Genomic DNA, 19339 nt, shown 5'->3' with positions numbered 1-19339 from the left:
GTTCACCAAACGTTGTGTGTACTAAAACTCCATCATACTGCAGTTTCCTGTAAAGTTTTGCTCAGTGAGGGGGCACTACATTCTTTACAACCTTTAAAAAAAACGAGCAAAGTGAATACAGTACAGAATACTGCATTAGCAGGAATAGCATTGTGTCCATCCAAATTTGAGTTTGAGATGAATATATCTGCATCAAATCTCAATTACAAGACAAGACCTTGAGCAGCATTATATGGAGCTCAGGGTATGGCCAGTGGGAACCAGACCAGAATCTGAGTGCATTCCGGTATTTTTGCCAAATATAGTAAGCAATCGAATCTTACCTTTAGTTGGTGTATCCTGTACATTTATTGTGCCATTCATGACAGTGAAATGAATCTATAACCACTTTAGGTTATTTTTTTTCCATTTTACAGAATTATTACTTAGGAAATGTATTACAGAAAGAAGATGTTTTAGATGAGCTTGCAGTTATGGATAAGGGATACTGGACAGCACATCATACAATTTTATCATTTAAAAAAGCCTTTATTCTCATTGCAAAGACCACAACAAGCAACGTTGGCATAGGCTGATTTTCAGTAAGCCTAGGGGAGGCTAAGCCTCCCCAAACCCGCTTGGCACCTTAAAAAAACAAAACAAAAAACCTCACTCTGTTTCTGCACTGTCCTGGAAATCTTCTCCTGTTCCTGCAAGCAGGGTTGCCAGATTTATTTTTCAAAACCAGCCAAAGTCAGTTCTAAAACCAGCCTAAAACTAGCCAAAAGCCACTTTGAATGTAACCCAAAAATAGCCCAATATATTCAGGTTGTGATACCGCAAAACAAGCGAAGCAGGAAAAGAAATATGTCATTGAGACATCTCCGAAATATCAGAGGCTCTGGTCACAGTGGAGGATTTGGATTAGATTTGAATGATCTTTTGAAAACCTTAGACCTGAGACCTCCTGGCATGATGAAGCATACACAGGCAAAGGCTGAGAATACGCAGGTTGTGATAACACAACGCAAGCGAAGCAGGAAAAGAAATACCTCATTTGGCAGGTCACTGAGACATCTCCTAAAAATCTTGGGCTCTGGTCACAGTGGAGGATTTGGGAGAAAAGTCAAGGATGCATACAGTGAGCACTTAAAGAAGCAGTTAGATGCTGAGCTGGATGCATATATGGCAGAGAGAAATACTGGACCTGATGCAGAGCTGAATGATCTTTCCAAAGCCTTAAACCTGGAAAAATGATCCAGTGAATCCAGAGGCTATCTCTAATAATCTATTAAATGTTTGTGTTTAAATAGATCTGAGAATCTCTTTATTCCTTATAGGATTCAGTGTATTTAAGCCCCAAGACACCAATATTAATATGATGCCCAGTGAAATTTCTTATTAAATGTCATAACTCTTTCCAAACCAATATGTTAAGCTAACCATAAAGGAGATCTAAACCCACTTGCACTTTTGCAATTTACATCCTTTTTCTATTTTTAGTGGTTTCAGAGGTATTTGCAGTTTAGACTTATAATACCTGGGCTTTTGGCTCAGCTAAAGGGTTAACTGAATCCAGAAAATGCATGGAGTGTAATGGGCCACTGGCATGCTTGGGGGGGATTTATTAACATTGGAGACAAACATCAGCAGTGATGTTGCCCATAGCAACCAGTCAGATCTTGACTTTTGTTCTTTAACTTGTAGGTGACCATTCAAATCTAATTGCTGATTGGTTGCTATTGGCAACATCACCATTGATCACCAGTGTTAATAAATACAGCCCTTAGCCTTTAACCAGAGTTGAAGGCTGTCTTGTAGTATAAAACTGCTATTATCTCAGAAACTGCTAAAAATTGAAAATTCATGTAAATAGCAAAAGTGCTCAGAATAATTTTCACTAAATTCAAATCTGTTAAACTGTGCATCTTGTGCCGAAATATAAATATATACACAAACATATAAATTGAGAACTTCTATTGTGTGCAAAAAAATAAACTAGAATTAAAAAAAAAAAGCGTTTAATTATGTGCCAATATCCTTTGAATGTAAATATAAGAACATTGAATCTCTGACCAAAAGCCGTTCTTTGCGCAATGAAAGATTTTATTTTAAGCAACTTTCTAATATAAATTGATTTTAAAAAAATGATTGAATGATTTGTAGCACGTAAATTTGCACTACTGCAGGGGACTCACGGCAATCTGGCTTAAAGGGGTAGTTCACCTTTAAATTAAATTTAGTAAAATATTGATACTCTGAGACTATTTGCTATTGGTCTTTATTTTTTCATTTTTTGTGGTTTTCCAGTAATTTTCTGTTCAGCAGTTCTCCAGTTTGGTATATCAGCCGTGTGAATTAAAGACTGAAATATAAATTGGTGAGGGACTAAAAAGGAAGTCATAAAAGTAAGAATAACTGTAAAATTGTAGCCTCACTGAGCAACACTCCTTGGTTGCTGGGGTCTGTGACCCCCCATTTGAATGCTGGAGGCAGAAGAAGATAAATCAAAAACTAAAAAACATAATGAAGACCCATTACTATTGGTGTGCCAGTACCCTTCATCTGTTGGTTACTGTTACAATGTTTCAGGAGTCAGAACCAGAAGTGCAGAGAATAGAAACACAGTCAGATAGGCTAGTGACATACGGAGATGATTCTTGGCCTGCGTTTATCCCCCCTATGCTGCCTTCAGCCTTTCCCAGTACCTGCACCCAGACCCATTGATATGGCCTGGGTGCTGGCACATCTCAGGTTTTTATCAACTTCCTCTGGATCAGTTAATAAGGGTTTACTTAGAGAAAAAGAAAAGGTGAAATTGATGGATAAAATAAGCATACAACTTATTGTAAAGGTGTAGACGTTTATCTTTTAATTTGGAACTTGCAGTTCAGAGCCAGGCCTCTCTGTCACTCTTCATCAGTCCCATTCTTGGCCTTTGGGTTGTTCGACTTGTCAGGCCACACATATTCTCTTCATCTTTGTCCTAAAGCTATTACAGAACTGTATCACTTATTCCCATAGTAGAGAATGCAGCATCCAAGGGAACTGCACTGACAGGTCTTAAATACTCCCTGAAATACAACTGAAACGTCAGTTCCACATTTAATAAATGGTTTTGAATATTTAAGTGCGGTTCCCTTGGATGCTGTATTCTTTATTTGAATTTATTTCTCTGTTCTTAATTGGATTTCTCACTTGTGCAGTTATGGGTGGTGTGTCACTTCAAACCGCAGAACTACAGCTTCCCTCAACTTTAGAGCAAATTCTACCAAGGCTACTTTATTTTACAGGTCTGTGATATTTTTTAACAAGAATTTAAAACATCATCATTTTTCCTACATTTTATAAATACATCACAAAAGCAACCAGCCCATCTGGCATGTAATAATGATCTTGAAATACATGATTGATGCTGATAAGAGAGCAACGGCTGGTAAAACTCAAAAATCTTTGGTCCCATTACTCTGTACTTCTGTGTGTTTGTGCAGGGAATTCACTGTCAGTCCATGTAGTCGGCAATTTGCACAGTATAAATATTGTAATAGTTCAAAAATGGGAGCTTCAACATCCTCTGCCCTTACAGCGAGTATTGATTTTACCATAAACATTAATGTAAAAAGCAAATAAATATTTAATGACTTTCTGGATAAGGGGTTAAGGGATGGAAATAATAGAGATAATTTTAACTTTCAGACTAAAAGTTTAACTGCTGATAGTTTATCTATGTACTGCCTAGTCAGTTACTGCATGATATGAAGGTAATAAAATCTTTAAAAGATTTATCAAGATAGATAATAGACATAGATAGACAGTCATTCATGTTTGAGCATGAGTAAGACACAAATGTGTAAAATCACTTTAAATCAGTGATTCTTTGCAAGTCAAGCCTCACTTGAGGGTCCAGCCTTTGGTCAGGGCCTCCCTTATCTGATAAAATGAGTATAGATATAAGTAAAATATAGTTGTTTCTAGAATATCTAGGACTACAAATACAAATCTTACCCTAACTGACCATCAAGCTGAGCTCTGAGCTCTATGAGAGAAAATGCCCATTCTCACTCCTCTAGCCTTTAGGGTGAAGACACACAGGGCTACTAGTAGCAGCTACTTGTCGTGGCTACTAAAATACACAAAGCTGATTATTTACTGATAATTGTCTCTACATGTGTTTTAGCAGAGGCAATTCTCAGTATTGAGTATTGCAGGGTATTTTCCGTAGTTTAGTAGCCTTCAAAAAGTAGCTTCTACTAGTAGCCCAGTGTGTCTTCACCCTTAGGCTGAGTTCCCCTATGCTCCAGTCTCCTCCAGGGGCAAAAAACACTGCTTTTACCACTTTGGAATGGTTATTTTTGTAGCTTAAAAGAAGCATTGGGATATTTTAGACACCTGAAGATAGTGGTGCTCAAAATACTTTGTGTCTTAATATGTATGTAGGACTACATATTGTGAGAGTATTTTTAATACAAGACACAATGTTGCTGTTGTGTGAGTCACGGGTAGAGCAGTACAGTAAATGTGAATAGATAATAAAAGCATTGTATTAACATGAGTGTGGCACCTATACACGAGTGCAGAAATACGGAAGCAAAGAGTTCCATCGCTCGGTGTAGGGTTCTGCACCCATTGGAGCACTGGTAGAAATGAAGCTACACAAGTAACGTTGGCTTTTCTGCTTTCCCTTACATGGAAACAAGGTAAAACTGGGTCAGGAGAGAGACATTTTTGCCTCAAGTTGAAACTCAGTGACAGGAATAGACAGAAAAAAACCCCAATGCCCTTTACAATTAACAGAAGAACAAAAATGTCTAAGTAAAACTTTTGAGTTCCATAAATCACTTTTGTTAGCCAAGGCCAATATGCTAGAAGCTTAGCCCCTGTAATGAGCAGCCCTGGCAGCCCGACAGCTCAGGTGAAGCCGGTGGTGCTAACACCTTTGTTCTTTAAAAGAACAGTAACACCAAAAAATGAAAGCGTATAAAAGTAATTACAATATAATGTGCTGCTGCCCCGCACTTGTACACCTGGTGTGTTTGTCTCAGAAATGTATATAAACAAAGCTGCTGTGTAGCCACAGGGGCAGCCATTCAAAGGAGAAAAGGCACAGGTTGCTTAGCAGATAACAGATAAAACACCATTGTATTCTAGAGAGGATATCAGTTATCTGCTATGTAACCTGTGCCTTTTCTCCTTTTTTCCAGCTTGAATGGCTGCCCCCATGGCTACACAGCAGTTTAATCATATAAACAATAGCAGCATTACTGGAGCAAACACACTGCTGTTACCAGTGCAGGGTTATATTTTAATTACTTTAAAAAACTTTCATTTTTTGGCGTTACTGTTCCTAAGTTTCTCCTCATATTTAAGATGGCAAGAATAGACTTTCCTTGGCCTCTCTAAATAAGATCTCGGTATCACTAAACACCTTTGGGAAGTTAAAATACTGTAAGAATCTAGTTCATAATTTGTATTTTTCAGATTTGTAATGGGTCATTGGGCAATTCAGAGCTTTCTGCATGATTTCCAGCTCAGCAAGTGGGTAGCATAACACTCCTTATTGCCCCTCTATCCACTATCAGTCAGTGAGCATTGACTGATGCATAATTGCACCAAGTGGGATTAGGCAATTACCATTGAAGTGAATGCAGAAGTGAGCACAAAATGTATCTGCCATTACCCCTATGTGATGCAATTGATATAACAGTCATGTTATATCCGGACTTGCAACCTGATTGGCCAAGTATTTAATTGCCAGTTACGGTAACCAATCACTTTGCTGTAACATGGGCCTAGAGACTATCAAACTGACTGGTCTCGGGTCCTAAGTGATCTTCAGATTTTGTACACAGATATATATATATATATATATATATACAGGTATGGGACCTGTTATCCAGAATGCCCGGGACCTGGGGCTGGGGATAAGGGATCTTTCTGTAATTTGGAACTCTACAAGTCTACGAATAAATCATTTAAATATTGAATTAACCCAATAGGCTTGTTTTGCCTCCAGTAAGGATTAATTATCTTAGTTGGGATCAAGTACATGGTACAGTTTTATTATAACAGGGAAAAAGGAAATAATTTTAAAAAATTAGAATTATTTGCTTTCTGGATATCAGGTTTCCGGATAAGGGATCCCATACCTGTACCTATATATATATATATATATATATATATATATACACACACACACACTGTGCATATATTAATCATCATGGAGCAGGTATGAGGGATGTTCGTTAAGCTAAGGAGATGCACCCCCTGCCTAATGGTGCCAGCGATACGGATCCTGCCAGTGACTGCTGAGCACTAGTAAAACAGCATCTGCTGCAAGGCGAGGGCTTTATCCAAAGTGTGCTTGAACATATTTGAGTGGGATGTGGGTTGGATCCCTCTCCGTGTACCACTTCTGTTTGTACTGAGTGCCCATGCAAAGCTGCATTAACTGACTAGGAGTAAAGAAATCTAGGCACAAACATACAAGTCTTTCAGTAAGAAATATTTTGCACATTAACAGCCTGAAATCAGTTCTCATCCCCAGTCTGAAATAAGGGTTTCTGAATGCTTGCACCTTGCCCTATTTTATATTGAGGCAAATGTTTTGCAAGCGATCTCCCTGGGCGTCAGTGTACTTAAAGATGGTTCTGGTGATATAAAGCTGCGCCTCTGTCTGCCCCATTGTTTATTAGGCCCTTGAGCTGCAAGATATTAATGACATTTTAAAAGAAGTTTGATGAATTTATGATGCTATCATTTGCAGGAAATAAAGGCTGTAAAAAAAGAAAAAGCATATCATTTTGGTACATTTTTTGTCATTGGGCAACAAAATCTCTGATGTGTTTGTGTCAGTATTATGTGACTTTTATTAGAATACACAGTCTGTGACATCATTTGGTTTGATATGATGCCATGCCGGTGACTCCCTGTTGATTCTGGCACCGCATGTGAATAAGGAATATGATTTTTTATATTCAGCAGTTTTAATGTTTTTGGTTCCTACTTCACATATTCCAGATATCATTGCATTTTAATGAATAGAGTTTATATTTGCATATTTCTTTCTCCCTCTTTCTCTATACAAATAAGGCAAACTGTAATGAATATCTGGCGAAAATAGCATTGCAATGGCAAGAATATAGAATAAAATAGCTCATGGGAACACTAACATAAGATTAGCATCAGAAGGGCTGGTCTGAGGTAGGAATGCCCAATTAGATGTGGCTCTCTAAGGTATATACCTGCTCAGGTGCTCCACTGACTTAAAGACATTATCTTTAAATATATATATATGTGTTATTTATACATAGAGAAGAGGTGCATTTTTGTTCAAATTCCCGCTGCAAAACTTTAATGAATGTGACAAAATCTGCCCCTCTGTTTGCATAATAATATTTATTTTCTGGTGTTTCTGGGCTTCCCACTTACTGTAAAAGTGCTCTGCCACATGTGGGTGTTAATTTTCTGGTGAAACAGTGGCAGGACAGAAGCACTTTATTTATCACTGTATAATATCTTTGTGTTCATTTCTTTAGGGTGGAGAACATTGTTATTACCAAGGCCAAATAAGAGGAAAAGCCAAATCTTTTGTGGCTCTGTCAACCTGCTATGGACTTCAGTAAGTCTCATTCTCTTCTATTTTCATTTGTGACTGTTTCAGAATAATATCAGCAGCACGGGCAGCCCAGAGGGTGAGAGAGTGGCCCCTACTAGCATGTAAATGTGGTCCCTAGCCAAACCCTTCAGCCTACATTTCTATATAGTTACAGATTACATTGCTGGTTTTGTTCAGATAAATCCCACCCAACTTCTAATATCAGGGCATGGAAGAATGGCACACAATTCTGATCTATAATTAATTTGTTTTCCCTCTGGTTTTGCTAAATTTAATGTAGTTATGAAAAAATCCTGGTGAGACCTGTAGGACTGTGATTTCGCTACCTACAGTTTAGCCGACTGCTGCCATCTCCTGGTTATCTTGCAGTAGGAAATTTATTTGGTTTAGCCCTGTGCAGTTAGAACATTGTTAATGGCCATCAGATGGACCGTGCTACAATGGTCTGTATATTTCATTCTTCCTTGTGTGACCCATAGAAATAAAATGTCCTACACCGGATATTGGTATTTGGGGGAAGGATATTTTTCCCAACACCGTGGCATAACTGTAGGAGAAAAGAACAGTGTGGACACCCACTGAATGCTCCAGAGATTCTTGGCACTGCTATTTCAGTTGTAGTTATGATAACATTGGGATGATTTGTTATTGTTTTGCTTGCAGATATGTAATACCATCTGGCCAGTAATTAGGATATTGTATTGATGTCTACTTTGCAGATTTCTCTCTGGCTTTTTAAGGCAGGCTTCAGAAAGCAAAATCCAATAATTGGTTAGGCAGGCAGGCAGGCTTAAAAAACAGCTACCACCCCCAACCCAACACTTGTATGTCGATACCTCTGCCCATGTTTACCTGATGTGGCCACACAAATGGTGGATCAGATTAGATTTATACATTTATAAGTCAATGATCATATGGGGTCCTCTGCATTCTGTCCAGGAGAGAGGAATGCATGAACAACTGATGAAGCCATTGCCTACTTTTTTTTTTTATCCATCCTGATCAGTATTTGACCCAACAAGACTCAGCAGGCCATAATTTTGCCAACTTGATCAAGCAAAGCCATATCAGTAGGTCTGCAGTTCTAGGTCCTGCAGTTGCCTATTGGACCCCAGTCCATCCCCTTCCTTCAGTGATGTGCATATACGCGTATGGGTTTGCTAGACTTTACATGCCTCAGCTACACCGCCAGATTAAGCCGCATGTATCCTGTGGCAGGCTGGGGAATTTTTCGGTCATGCAATATTTTTTTTTTTTTTTTTTTTTTGCTATATTGGCACAGGTGGGCAGACCACTAAAACTGGCAGTCAAAACTTCTAAGCACAGGAAAATAAAGCCCTGCATATTGTCAGTTAGTAGTATGTCCAACTTTACTTGCATGGCATGCCCCACATAGTGGTAAAGTGCAGAATGTAAGTACATTTACTGGTAGGGTTACCATATATAATTCAGTAAAGGTAAAGCTAAACAGAACCTAACAACCTAACTGTTACTATTATGATACCATATGTTTATAAAAGCCATTTCTGCATCTTGAGTTAAATCTGATCTTTGTGTCATTTCAAACATTTTTATTTTGACAGTGGGATGTTCTGTGATGGAAACCATACGTATCTTATTGAACCAGGAGAGAAGTACAATCCAAATGTAAGTGAGTGGGTCATTTCAACTGCTTATGCACCAGCCAGTTGGGTCTCCACCACCCAGAAACAAGCCTATAGCAAGAAGAGTCAAACTGTCCTTTCCAGCTATTGCTGAACTGCAACGGCTAACATCCCATGGCTACTCACTGGCTGTGTTTGGATGCCAGAAGTTACAGTTCAGCAAAGACAGTAGAGGCACCAGTTGGCTAGCTGTGCTCTGTCTCTTGATTATACATGTTGACTAACTGTCCCTATAGGTCATGGTGATCATTTTTCACTGATAGAGTTACTTTTGTAAGTAATTGTTACCCAAAGTTCCTAAACCTGACTGCCCCTTTTCAACCTGAGAGTTTTACAGTCTACAAAATATGAACTGTCCCTCAAAAAAAATATCAAACTGTTTAAAAATTCAATATTCTTATTAGGAATTTGCAGGTAGTAGCAATCCTTCCTGGTTCAATTTAGTCAGTAATCTGTCAATATGGTGACTCCTGCGGGTTCTATACGCCAAAGATGTCCTCTGGGGGTCTGAATGCAACAGTGTCTGCTCTGCCTCATTCACTAATGGGTTGTTTCAAAGTATTTCAGTGCTGTACCAGGTGGTGTGTTGAAACACTAGTATTGTTAGGTGTTTTGTAGATTGAGGTAGAGAAGTTATGTATGTTTCCATGTGTCAAAAAATGTTTTGGTGTATTTTTCTTTAATGGTCAAAGTTTCTATCTAGTCAAGATGAAATATGTAATGGAGTTTTTGTTGTACTAGTGTGATAGGGGGAGATGTGTGTGAGAGCCATTGTTGCAAAATTGCTTTTTGGCCACTGCTGCTAGTCCACGTGATGCTAATTTAAACTGGACCTGAAAAAAATCTGTGGGTGCTTTATGAGTCACTAATGGAAGGCAGGATTGGCTAAGCTAAGGTATAAGCTAAGGTATGCCTGGCCTTTGGATTAATGGATTGCTGGGTCCATCAAAATGACTGAGCCACTAGTGATCTGACATATGGTGTCAGTGTTGTAAAGTTGGCCATACACAGGCAGATTTAAGCTACCGACTTGGGTCCTTCTCTGCTTGTGTATAGGGACCCCCGACCAATATCTGGCCAAAAATTGACCAGATGTCAATTGGGCAGGTTTAATTTTCCTGTTGGATCAGTATACACATTTACTACATATAGCATTTTACAATGAGGGTGACTCCCGGCTGCCTCTTTTCAGCAAAATGACTGACTTAACTCTGTAAGTGCCAGGGAGACTACAAGGTTAGATAGCAATTGGGATCAGCCTCTGACTTCTGAAATGCAACTTTAGCACCACACCAACATATGTGCCAAAGGCAACATTAATCAGTTATTACTAATAGCTGCAGATTGGGTTAAGCCAGGGATCCCAGTCTTTGATACCAGTGAGCCACATTCAAATGGAAAAAGTGTTGGGGAGCAACACAAGCATGGAAAAAGTTCCTGGGGTGCATATAAGAGCTATAATTGGCTATTTGGCAGCCCCTATGTGGATTGGGAGCCTATAGAAGCCTCTGTGTAGCATTATATTTGTTTTTTTATGCTACCAAACTTGCCTTCTTATCAGAAATTCAAAAATGAGCACCCGGTTTGGGGGCATTGAGAGCAACATGCAAGGGGTTGGGGAGCAACATGTTTGCTAGTGAGCCACTGGTTAGGTAACACTGGGTAAAAGTGGTGCATGACCTATCAGGACTAGAGCACATATTTTCCCAAATGTTAGGGACATTCTGTTTAAACCTTGACTTTTATTTGATTTTCATAAAAACCCAAAGCAATAAGTTGTGTTAAAAACACAAATCATACAATAGTGACATGACACACTATTCACTCTGTAGTTAAAACACCGCCTTTCCCTTTACTTTCATGGGAGCTGAAAACAATGGTTGAAGATGCTTAGAAAAGTATTTATTTATATAATGACTAATTTACCCTCTACGGTAAAATAAGGATATTATAAGTCACTAAGGAGAAAGCTGAAGGCAGAGTGCTTTTATACAGGTCATGGAACTCTGAGGTCTCTTCTAATTTCCTATGTTACAACAGGGGTACATTATTTACTGTAATCCACAAGTTTTAGTGAGTCATGTGACAGAAATGACATCGCTATGCACTATTTATAAGGATATAATTTACAGGATATTAATGGCTCTACATAAGATTATTAAGTGCTATATGTTGCTAAAAACATACACACCTAGCCAAGTCAACCAGGAGTTCAGAAAATGCGGTTTTCAATAGCAATTACATTTACAAATAACCTTTAAACCACTAAAACAGTTTTAATAAATTCATATTGGAAATTTGCTTAGAATTATGTTTTCTTTTATTAGGCAGAAACTTATTTTTGACATCCTTTAAGAATAACATTACCAATTAGCGGCACTTAAGAAAAAGAGTGAAATCTATTATGTATTAAAAAAGTTTTTATTGAGCGCGTGCCAATAGCACAGTAATAATTACATACTAGCCCATTAGTGGCACAGAAATGGACTCGTGTAGTCATAAAAGGTGCACATATATACTGAGCACATGAAATACATCGATACCAAAAGCAGCACAATTCCCAGCCATGTGCAGCAGAGAGATATATACATCATGCAGTTTTACTGCAGAGTCTAGAGAAGGAAATATCCTGTTTTACCATGTACCCTAGCCCCATGTCTTGCTTGTGTCCGAGCTTATCTGTGTGTGTATGGGGACCGACCGATATCTGCTCAAAATTTGCTGCACTTTGTTTTCTGAAGTCACCTGAGAAAACTTCAGACAACTTTGGAAAATGAGGCGCTGCTTATGTTTTGCCCCCAGCGATTCACTTTATAGCCAGTAAGAAAGCATTCTGGGTAGATATGTTGCCCAGATTTAACCGCAGGCGACTAATAACCCTGTGGGACATTATCCTTATAACATGACACATGGCAGCATGATATGTAAATAAAAAGTATACAGAAAGGGAATGTACTGTAGATTAAAAATAATAAGTCACTGCAAAATGTGTATTGTAAAGAGAACACAAAATCCTATTTCTATTCTAGAAAGGGGAAGGTAAACAAAGCCTCTTTACTGCAATGCTGTTTTATGTTTCACATTTATATAAAGTAATAACACACCACATTATTATTATTCTGTAGTATAAAAATCTTACAGCCTATACAGAATTAGGTTACAATAATGCATATTTGGGGGAACAACCCAACTAGAACTCTATAAAATAGGCTCACAGGCACAAATAATCAGCTTTTTTCCCCCAAAAATGAGTTTGCCTTTAATGCATGATACAAGCACACAATTTAAAGGCAGATACGTAAGATTATCTACAGTGCATTACACAATTCATTTAGCAGCAGTTTTGCTCAATATACTGTACTGGAACAGAACAAACAAAATAGAAAAGAGACATTTTATAGGAATGCACTTGAGAAACCAGTACTAAACAGAACACCAGTGATTTAGTCTACTTCTGTAAACACTTGTCACAGCATAAAATATACAATAATCCCTACTAGATAAAGAATAGATGGTAGTCTTCCAGCACGGATAAACTATAATTCCCAGCATCCTCTCTCAATCAATGGCTAGTTCTGGATGCTACAACCTAGGGAGAACGAGGGGTGCTAGTTTCATATTTGTAGCTGAAACAACTTTAAATACAAATGCATAAAAATTAAGCTTTCCAATTAACAATAAATATACATACTGACTCTTATTACAAACTTACACTACTAAAAGTAACGTGTTGCTGTATTATAGTGTTACAGATACAGGTCAATTACTATTTTGCTTCAGTTCATCAAAAGAAAAAATAATTCAGTGTTATTGTACCTTTGCCAATCGGGAATTGGCACTAAAGTCACTTAGCATTAAAAAGCAGAGGCCAATCCAACAGGCCCTAAACCCGGATTATATAATCCCAGCATGCAAGAGTAGATGGCACAGTCATTCTTGAGACCATTTTCCCATTCCTACCAAACGTCCTGTGGCTATAGCTGCCCACACACACAGTAATGGTTGGCAATATTATCATTTATAACCATATTTTATAATTATCGCTCAGAGTAAGCCCTTGGATCAGTTTTGAGAAATCCCATATGAATACAGTCTGCTTGTAAAGGCTAAAAAGTATTGTGTGTTCTACCCTCCCATGATAAACAGTATTGGGGTAATGTATAAATAAGTCTGCACCAGTTCTAGAAATGCAGCCAATCAGAGAAAGCAAACATCTGGTCTAGTGGTTTACTAGACCTGGAGCAACCACTGCTCCTGTTATATTACCCACTAAATTTTTTTTTTTTTTTATATTTCTATTTATTTTTATATCAGGGCAGCTAGTATTTTAGGTTAAGTAATCCTAAGGCATTATTTACAGGGAGGTTATTGTTCTTAGATCTGTGTCCAAGTTGGATCAACAAATCATAGCACTGTTGGGATACTGTAAGTACTACCTTAGCAGGTTACACAAGAAAAAAAGAGAAGTGGAAACAAATTGAAGGAATCCTAATATGTACAAAAAAAATAATATATATATACACAAAAGTGAGGTGTACCATGAAAGTCCATAAGCACAGGCATACCATGCTAACGTTAGGCAGTGTGTGTAACAACGGGAATGTCTATCTCAATGGCTGACATGCGGGAGCGAGACTGGTAGGACGGGGGCACGTAGCTGTGCATACTAGGGACGTGGGAATACAAGGGCTGCCAGAATGGAGAGGGCAGAGATTTGCAGGCACAATACCACAGAAACAGCAGGACAGCAGTAAAGAACATGCCCCCAGAACTGCCAATAGCCACAAAAACTGCAATGTCGTAAGTAAAGTAGGGCCCGTACTTGGTGTTTAGAACGCTGTTGTAAAACACAGACCAGATGGATGGCATAATGCTCATGATACCTGCTAGTATATATAACAGCCCTGCCACAAGATGGCACCCAGAACTGTTAACGAGGCATTTGACAAGCTTTAGGTTTGGCACACCGGAGGTAAAGGTAGTGTTACAGATTCCAGTCAGACACAATATGAGTGCCGAGGCAGCGGTCAGGATGCTAAAGGGCAGAGCGAATTGCAGAACACGGATGTCCAGCTGATCCACGCTTGCGTACCACTCCATGTCATACATCATGCACTCCCTGCTCCACTCCAAGCGTGTGCATTTCACCCACAGCCCAATGCTAACAGTCAGGTTTTTCTCATTCCGGTTGTACGTGTAAAGTTTCATTTGCCTCCACTGAGGCAGCAGAGTGGCAGCAAAGAGCCCCGAGATGGAGGCTGTCCCGCATACGAAGGCGAATAAGGTCACTGCGTGGACTTCCTGACAGCCCATTATGGTCTCTCTTGAAAGTTCTGGCTGGCAAGGAAAAGAGAGACAATGTAAAAATGATGCCCCATTTTCTTTTTCCCACAATTAACCACTGCACAGAAATGTATCACTTTTCTACAATGCATAGCAGATTTACCCTTGTCCATGAATAGAACAGTATTCCATGATGAGCTGTAAGTGCAGGCTGGGTGGGAGGAAAGAACACCAGTGTATCACTGCGGCAGAGAACTCCCACGTACATATTGTTCACTAAACCAGCAAGTGCCAGACTTCATGACTGGAAAAGCAAACGCAGGCCAACAGCCTTCATATGTTTGTGATCTTCACAGGCCTGATATCAGTCACATTACATTAGCAGGGTATGCCCTATAAATGAATGTGAGACCCCTTCCCACACTTCAGCCATGTCATCTTTTGATTTTAAAAGAGGTGCTTCAATTAGCAGCATTTTAATACCTGCCTTTATACTACGTGATTAGCAGTATTTTGTAAATTTCACTTTGCCCTATCTACAAAGCTGAGCAGGCTCCTATTCTGCCAATCCATGATATCACAAGGAAAGTCTAATTCACTGGGGAGTGCAAATATATTCAGCACCCCCAGTGAAATACATCGGTTTTTCCACAGGCTGGTGCTCCTGTACAGGAAAAACTGCACCAGTTTTGGATACAGCGTCATGCTGCCGTCTCACCCCAGTAGTGATGGTTTACCCTTGGGTTCCAGTTAAAATTTGGGTGACCATTCTGTGTTCGGGTTTGGTGCGAGTCAGATTGGGGAAGTAAACTCTTCCTCAGCTCCCAGAGTTTCCCTGCCTTGGAACCTAAGGAGCATACAGAGTGGAAAGACGTGGGTACAGGTTAGGTACGGGTCCCACAATGGCAATATATTACAGGTTAGGGTCGGGTGTGGGATACTGCCCTCATAGTACGTCCCTTGAAGGGGCACTTTCTCAACTAAATCTCCAGCCCCCGAGGAGCCATAATAAATAAAATGTGCTGCCAAGGTCCCACTGAAATATAAGCTCATATCACACATTAGCAATGCACCGCTCAAGCTAAGTAGGTAGAAATACTGTTCTTAACTTTTTTTTTCTTTTTTAGAAGCTACACTTAAAAAGGATTAAAACAAGCTTTTTAACACTATAGGGTGGGGTTAGAAATGAGGCAATGTAATAGCATCACCTTGAATATTATTTACTTAGCTGGCAGTTTCTGTTCCTCCCCTATGCTGGGTGTGTGCAGGGCAGAGAACCTTCCCAAACCCAGCCGTATAATTAGTCACTATACAGATAAGTGCCAAATCCCTAGTAATCTGGGAAGGGGAGCCTGCGGGGCATTTCCTCAAATGCAAAAGTTGCCCCTCCGAGTAGCTGGCATCTAGAGAATGGAGTTTCTGTACTAGTTTTATGTGCCCAGCAGCTCCTCCATTTGGATTCCCTGCAAGTTACCTATTACTTATACAAGTATATGCCTGCTACTTACTCTCCAGTATATTAGGGAATGTATATTATTATGAACATGCTGATACTTGCTGGCTGAGCTTTAAGAATTCCTCCCAGTAAGGTAGAATTTTTTTTATGTAAAAGGTTGAACTTCATGTGCATGGCTTTTTTCACATTTAGCTACTATAATACTTTGTAACTCTCAGATATAGGGTTCTGTGATATTCATACCATTATTATTAACATTTATTTATAAAGCGCCAACATATTCCGCAGCGCTGTACAATAAGTGGGTTGGGCATACATTGGACATACAGAGTAACATATAAAGCAATGAATAACAGATACAAGAGGTGAAGAGAGCCCTGCCCAAAAGAGCTTACAATCTACAAGCCATGCATATACACTAATGGTTTTCCTTTGTAACAATAAACCAATGAAAAGGCAGAACCTCTGGTGCAGATAGAAGGCTCCTTCTGAAAGACATAACTGCTGTTGGGGGGGTGCCCACGTACCTCACTGTGCCGCTGTTTAACCTTTAACCCCTAGCTACCCAAAGAGCTGCCAACAGTGGGGATAAAATGTGTGCCCAATCACCAACACCAAGGGAAGCAAAATTGTATCTTCTTTATAAAATAGATTTTAAAAACAACTGGGGATAAACTGCCAGAAGCAATTGGAGAGGCTAAAGCCATTCACAGTTGTTGTTGGGATTATTTCTCTATGTTCAGTGTATTACCCATGGCAGGAAGAATGTTAATGATTTACTGGGAGAAGCTGCATTAAGCCACTGAGTGTATTCTATTTGTTTTGTCCAAAGTGTTTTAGTGCCCCAAACAAACAGGGCCTTTTAATTCTAAGAAATGGTATATGTTATTTGGTTTTCATAGTAACTGATCCCACCAACCAAAAGCCTGTGAATCCCATATGGAGATTTTAATCCTGTATCCAGTACTAATTAGTATTACAGATTTGTCCCACAAGCTGAGCCTATACTGTATAGGGCAGTGTAACTGAGTGCTATAACCAAGCCACATGTAGCTGGGTAGCCTATGCCAAGATCAACAAGCAGCGCATTAATAAGCAGGGCTACAGCTGTCATGGGCTTCGAATGGTTTAGTGAATAAGAGGACTGAGCCCCACAGGTAAAACTTGCACCCTTGTTGCAACACTGAGTAGCATAGGCCAAATTACAGACAGGGATTGTCACTGTTGCGATGATACAGCTAGACCAAGTTTATATAAAAGCCAATAATTAGCAAATGATTCACATAACAGTGGCAATTAACCACTCTCATTATAAAGATGCTTAGGTTTAATATTGCTGGAAGCTATTGAAAAAGAAGAGTTGAATCCACCAAAAATGTATTTATTTATTTTGCAGCCCAGAATAGTATTTTAGGAACCACAGCCACCTGACTCAGCCTGTTATCCATTCAAAAAGAGTTAAAGTTCACAGTAAGATACAATGATATTAATAGCAAATATATACGGCTGGAGAGAGTGCTATATAAAATGAGGACAGGGAGATAATTAGTAGGATTAATAACAGTGCCCCAGTTACAGCAAATCACAGGCGGCTTTGGGGAAGTGCAGAGAATCTTACATTAATGATATATATGAATATAGTGGGGAAGACAGATAGATAGCTTCAGGGACCCATATGAGGGGGCAAACAAAGATAAATCAGGGATAGCCAGCGTGCAACCCAGCAGCAGCTGTTTGGCTGCAACTCCCAGCAACCCACTGGCTGCAACTCCCAGCAACCCACTGGCTGCAACTCCCAGCAACCCACTGGCTGCAACTCCCAGCAACCCACTGGCTGCAACTCCCAGCAACCCACTGGCAGTAGGATAATAGCCCCAGGTGCCATAGGCCTAATAGGAGAAAGACAATAAGGATTATAGGGTGGGCTTTACTCACCAAAAACTCTCTCATGTACTTTTATCTGTGTTTTACCGGCAAAGGCCCCTGTGTTGCAGTTGGATAGGAGCCACTGCCTTTTCTGCTCTAGCCAAAAATCACCCCTGCATATATATAACATAGAATTGCTAGGCATCATTGGCAGCCCCCACAACTCCCAGTATGCACTGGCTGGCCCCTCCAGTTAATCTAGCAGAGGCATGCTGGGACTTGTAGCTGTCGATCTATGGCAGCAGCACATCCCTAATAAACTGAGCGGCGTACTGGAGGTGCCTAATCTCTAGCAGGCAGACGGGGGAGGTGCGCTAACCGAGGGCCGCAGTACGGGTCTGCGCCGGCAGCAGCGCATATTCTGCGTGATAATCGATAGGCATATTGATATGCCGAGGGAACAGGGAGGCAAGGAATAGAAATGCAAGAAAAGGCTAAAGAACCTACCAGCCAGCAAGGAACAAGCAGCGAGCTAAGCGCTCGGTCTCCCACACAGCACTCTGACCATGCGCAGTTTGCTAAACCCAAGCATACCGGGGATTGTAGTTTCGCCAAAAATTTCTCCAGCTGCAAGTACTGTGCTTGGAACTACGTTTCCCACAATGCATCGTACTCCAGCGCTTGTTTAGGGAAATCGAGTTGAAGTCCCGTTTACCTGTTGTGTGAGGCTAGGATGCTGTCTGGGAATGGTTGGGGATGAGGCCATGTTATACTATATTATATTATGCTCTGGAACATTTAGAATTCCTTTGATGATAAAAGTATAACAGCGACCACCCCCCTGCCTATCTGGGCTTTTAGAACGTTCCATGACTGATTGTTATGAGGGATAATGTCGATGTATTTATGCTCGCTGAATTACAACTGTTATCAAATCTGTAATAAGCTGTTATGGTATTATTATTAACATTTATTTATAAAGCGCCAATATATTCTGCAGCGCTGTACAATAAGTGGGTTTCATACACTGGACATACAGAGTATGTATGTATGTGTAACTTTATTTATAAAGCGCCACAAGGGTACGCAGCACTGTACAGTCTTACAGAATACAAAATTACACACAGGGAGGACAAGTGATATAATAAATAAATACATATATGTATATATATTAGTGCCATGTGGTATGAGACACAGTAGGAAGGAGGTCCCTGCCCCGTAGAGCTTACAATCTGAGTAACATATAAAGCAATCAGTAACCAATACAACAGGGGAAGAGAGCCCTGCCCAAAAGAGCTTACAATCTACAAAGGGAAAGGTTATGTTTTCTGTATGTCTATGTGTGTTTTGCTTTCCACGCTCCAAAAATACCCAGGCAGTTTGATTGGCTCCTTATAACACTGACCATACTCTGTGTGTGAATGGGATAGGGACCAATGCCCCCACTAACTTGAAGCTAGTGCACAACAACAAGTT

At 39.8% G+C, this 19339-nt stretch overlaps 2 protein-coding genes across 8 annotated transcripts in view; one reads left to right on the top strand and one right to left on the bottom strand.

Annotated features, from left to right (window-relative positions):
• The window catches only part of adam22 (ADAM metallopeptidase domain 22), a 115403-nt gene that overhangs the window by 58813 nt on the left and 37251 nt on the right, over window positions 1-19339 (top strand). For all 3 annotated transcript variants that reach the window (XM_031903285.1, XM_031903286.1, NM_001256227.1), the window contains 2 exon segments: window positions 7515-7597; window positions 9178-9241. In XM_031903285.1, coding sequence (XP_031759145.1) covers window positions 7515-7597; window positions 9178-9241 — 147 coding nt within the window.
• Window positions 11663-18460, bottom strand: cldn12 (claudin 12). 5 transcript variants are annotated; one of them, XM_012964739.3, is made up of 3 exons: window positions 18371-18460; window positions 15260-15388; window positions 11663-14595 (listed from the first exon to the last, which is right to left on the bottom strand). In XM_012964739.3, the coding sequence occupies exon 3, from the start codon at window positions 14569-14571 to the stop codon at window positions 13834-13836; it is 738 nt and encodes a 245-aa protein (XP_012820193.1). In that variant the 5' UTR covers window positions 14572-14595; window positions 15260-15388; window positions 18371-18460; the 3' UTR covers window positions 11663-13833.

This window comes from Xenopus tropicalis, chromosome 6 (genome assembly GCF_000004195.4).
Source record: "Xenopus tropicalis strain Nigerian chromosome 6, UCB_Xtro_10.0, whole genome shotgun sequence".
NCBI lineage: Eukaryota > Metazoa > Chordata > Amphibia > Anura > Pipidae > Xenopus > Xenopus tropicalis.
This window is presented reverse-complemented; position numbering and strand designations above follow the sequence as displayed.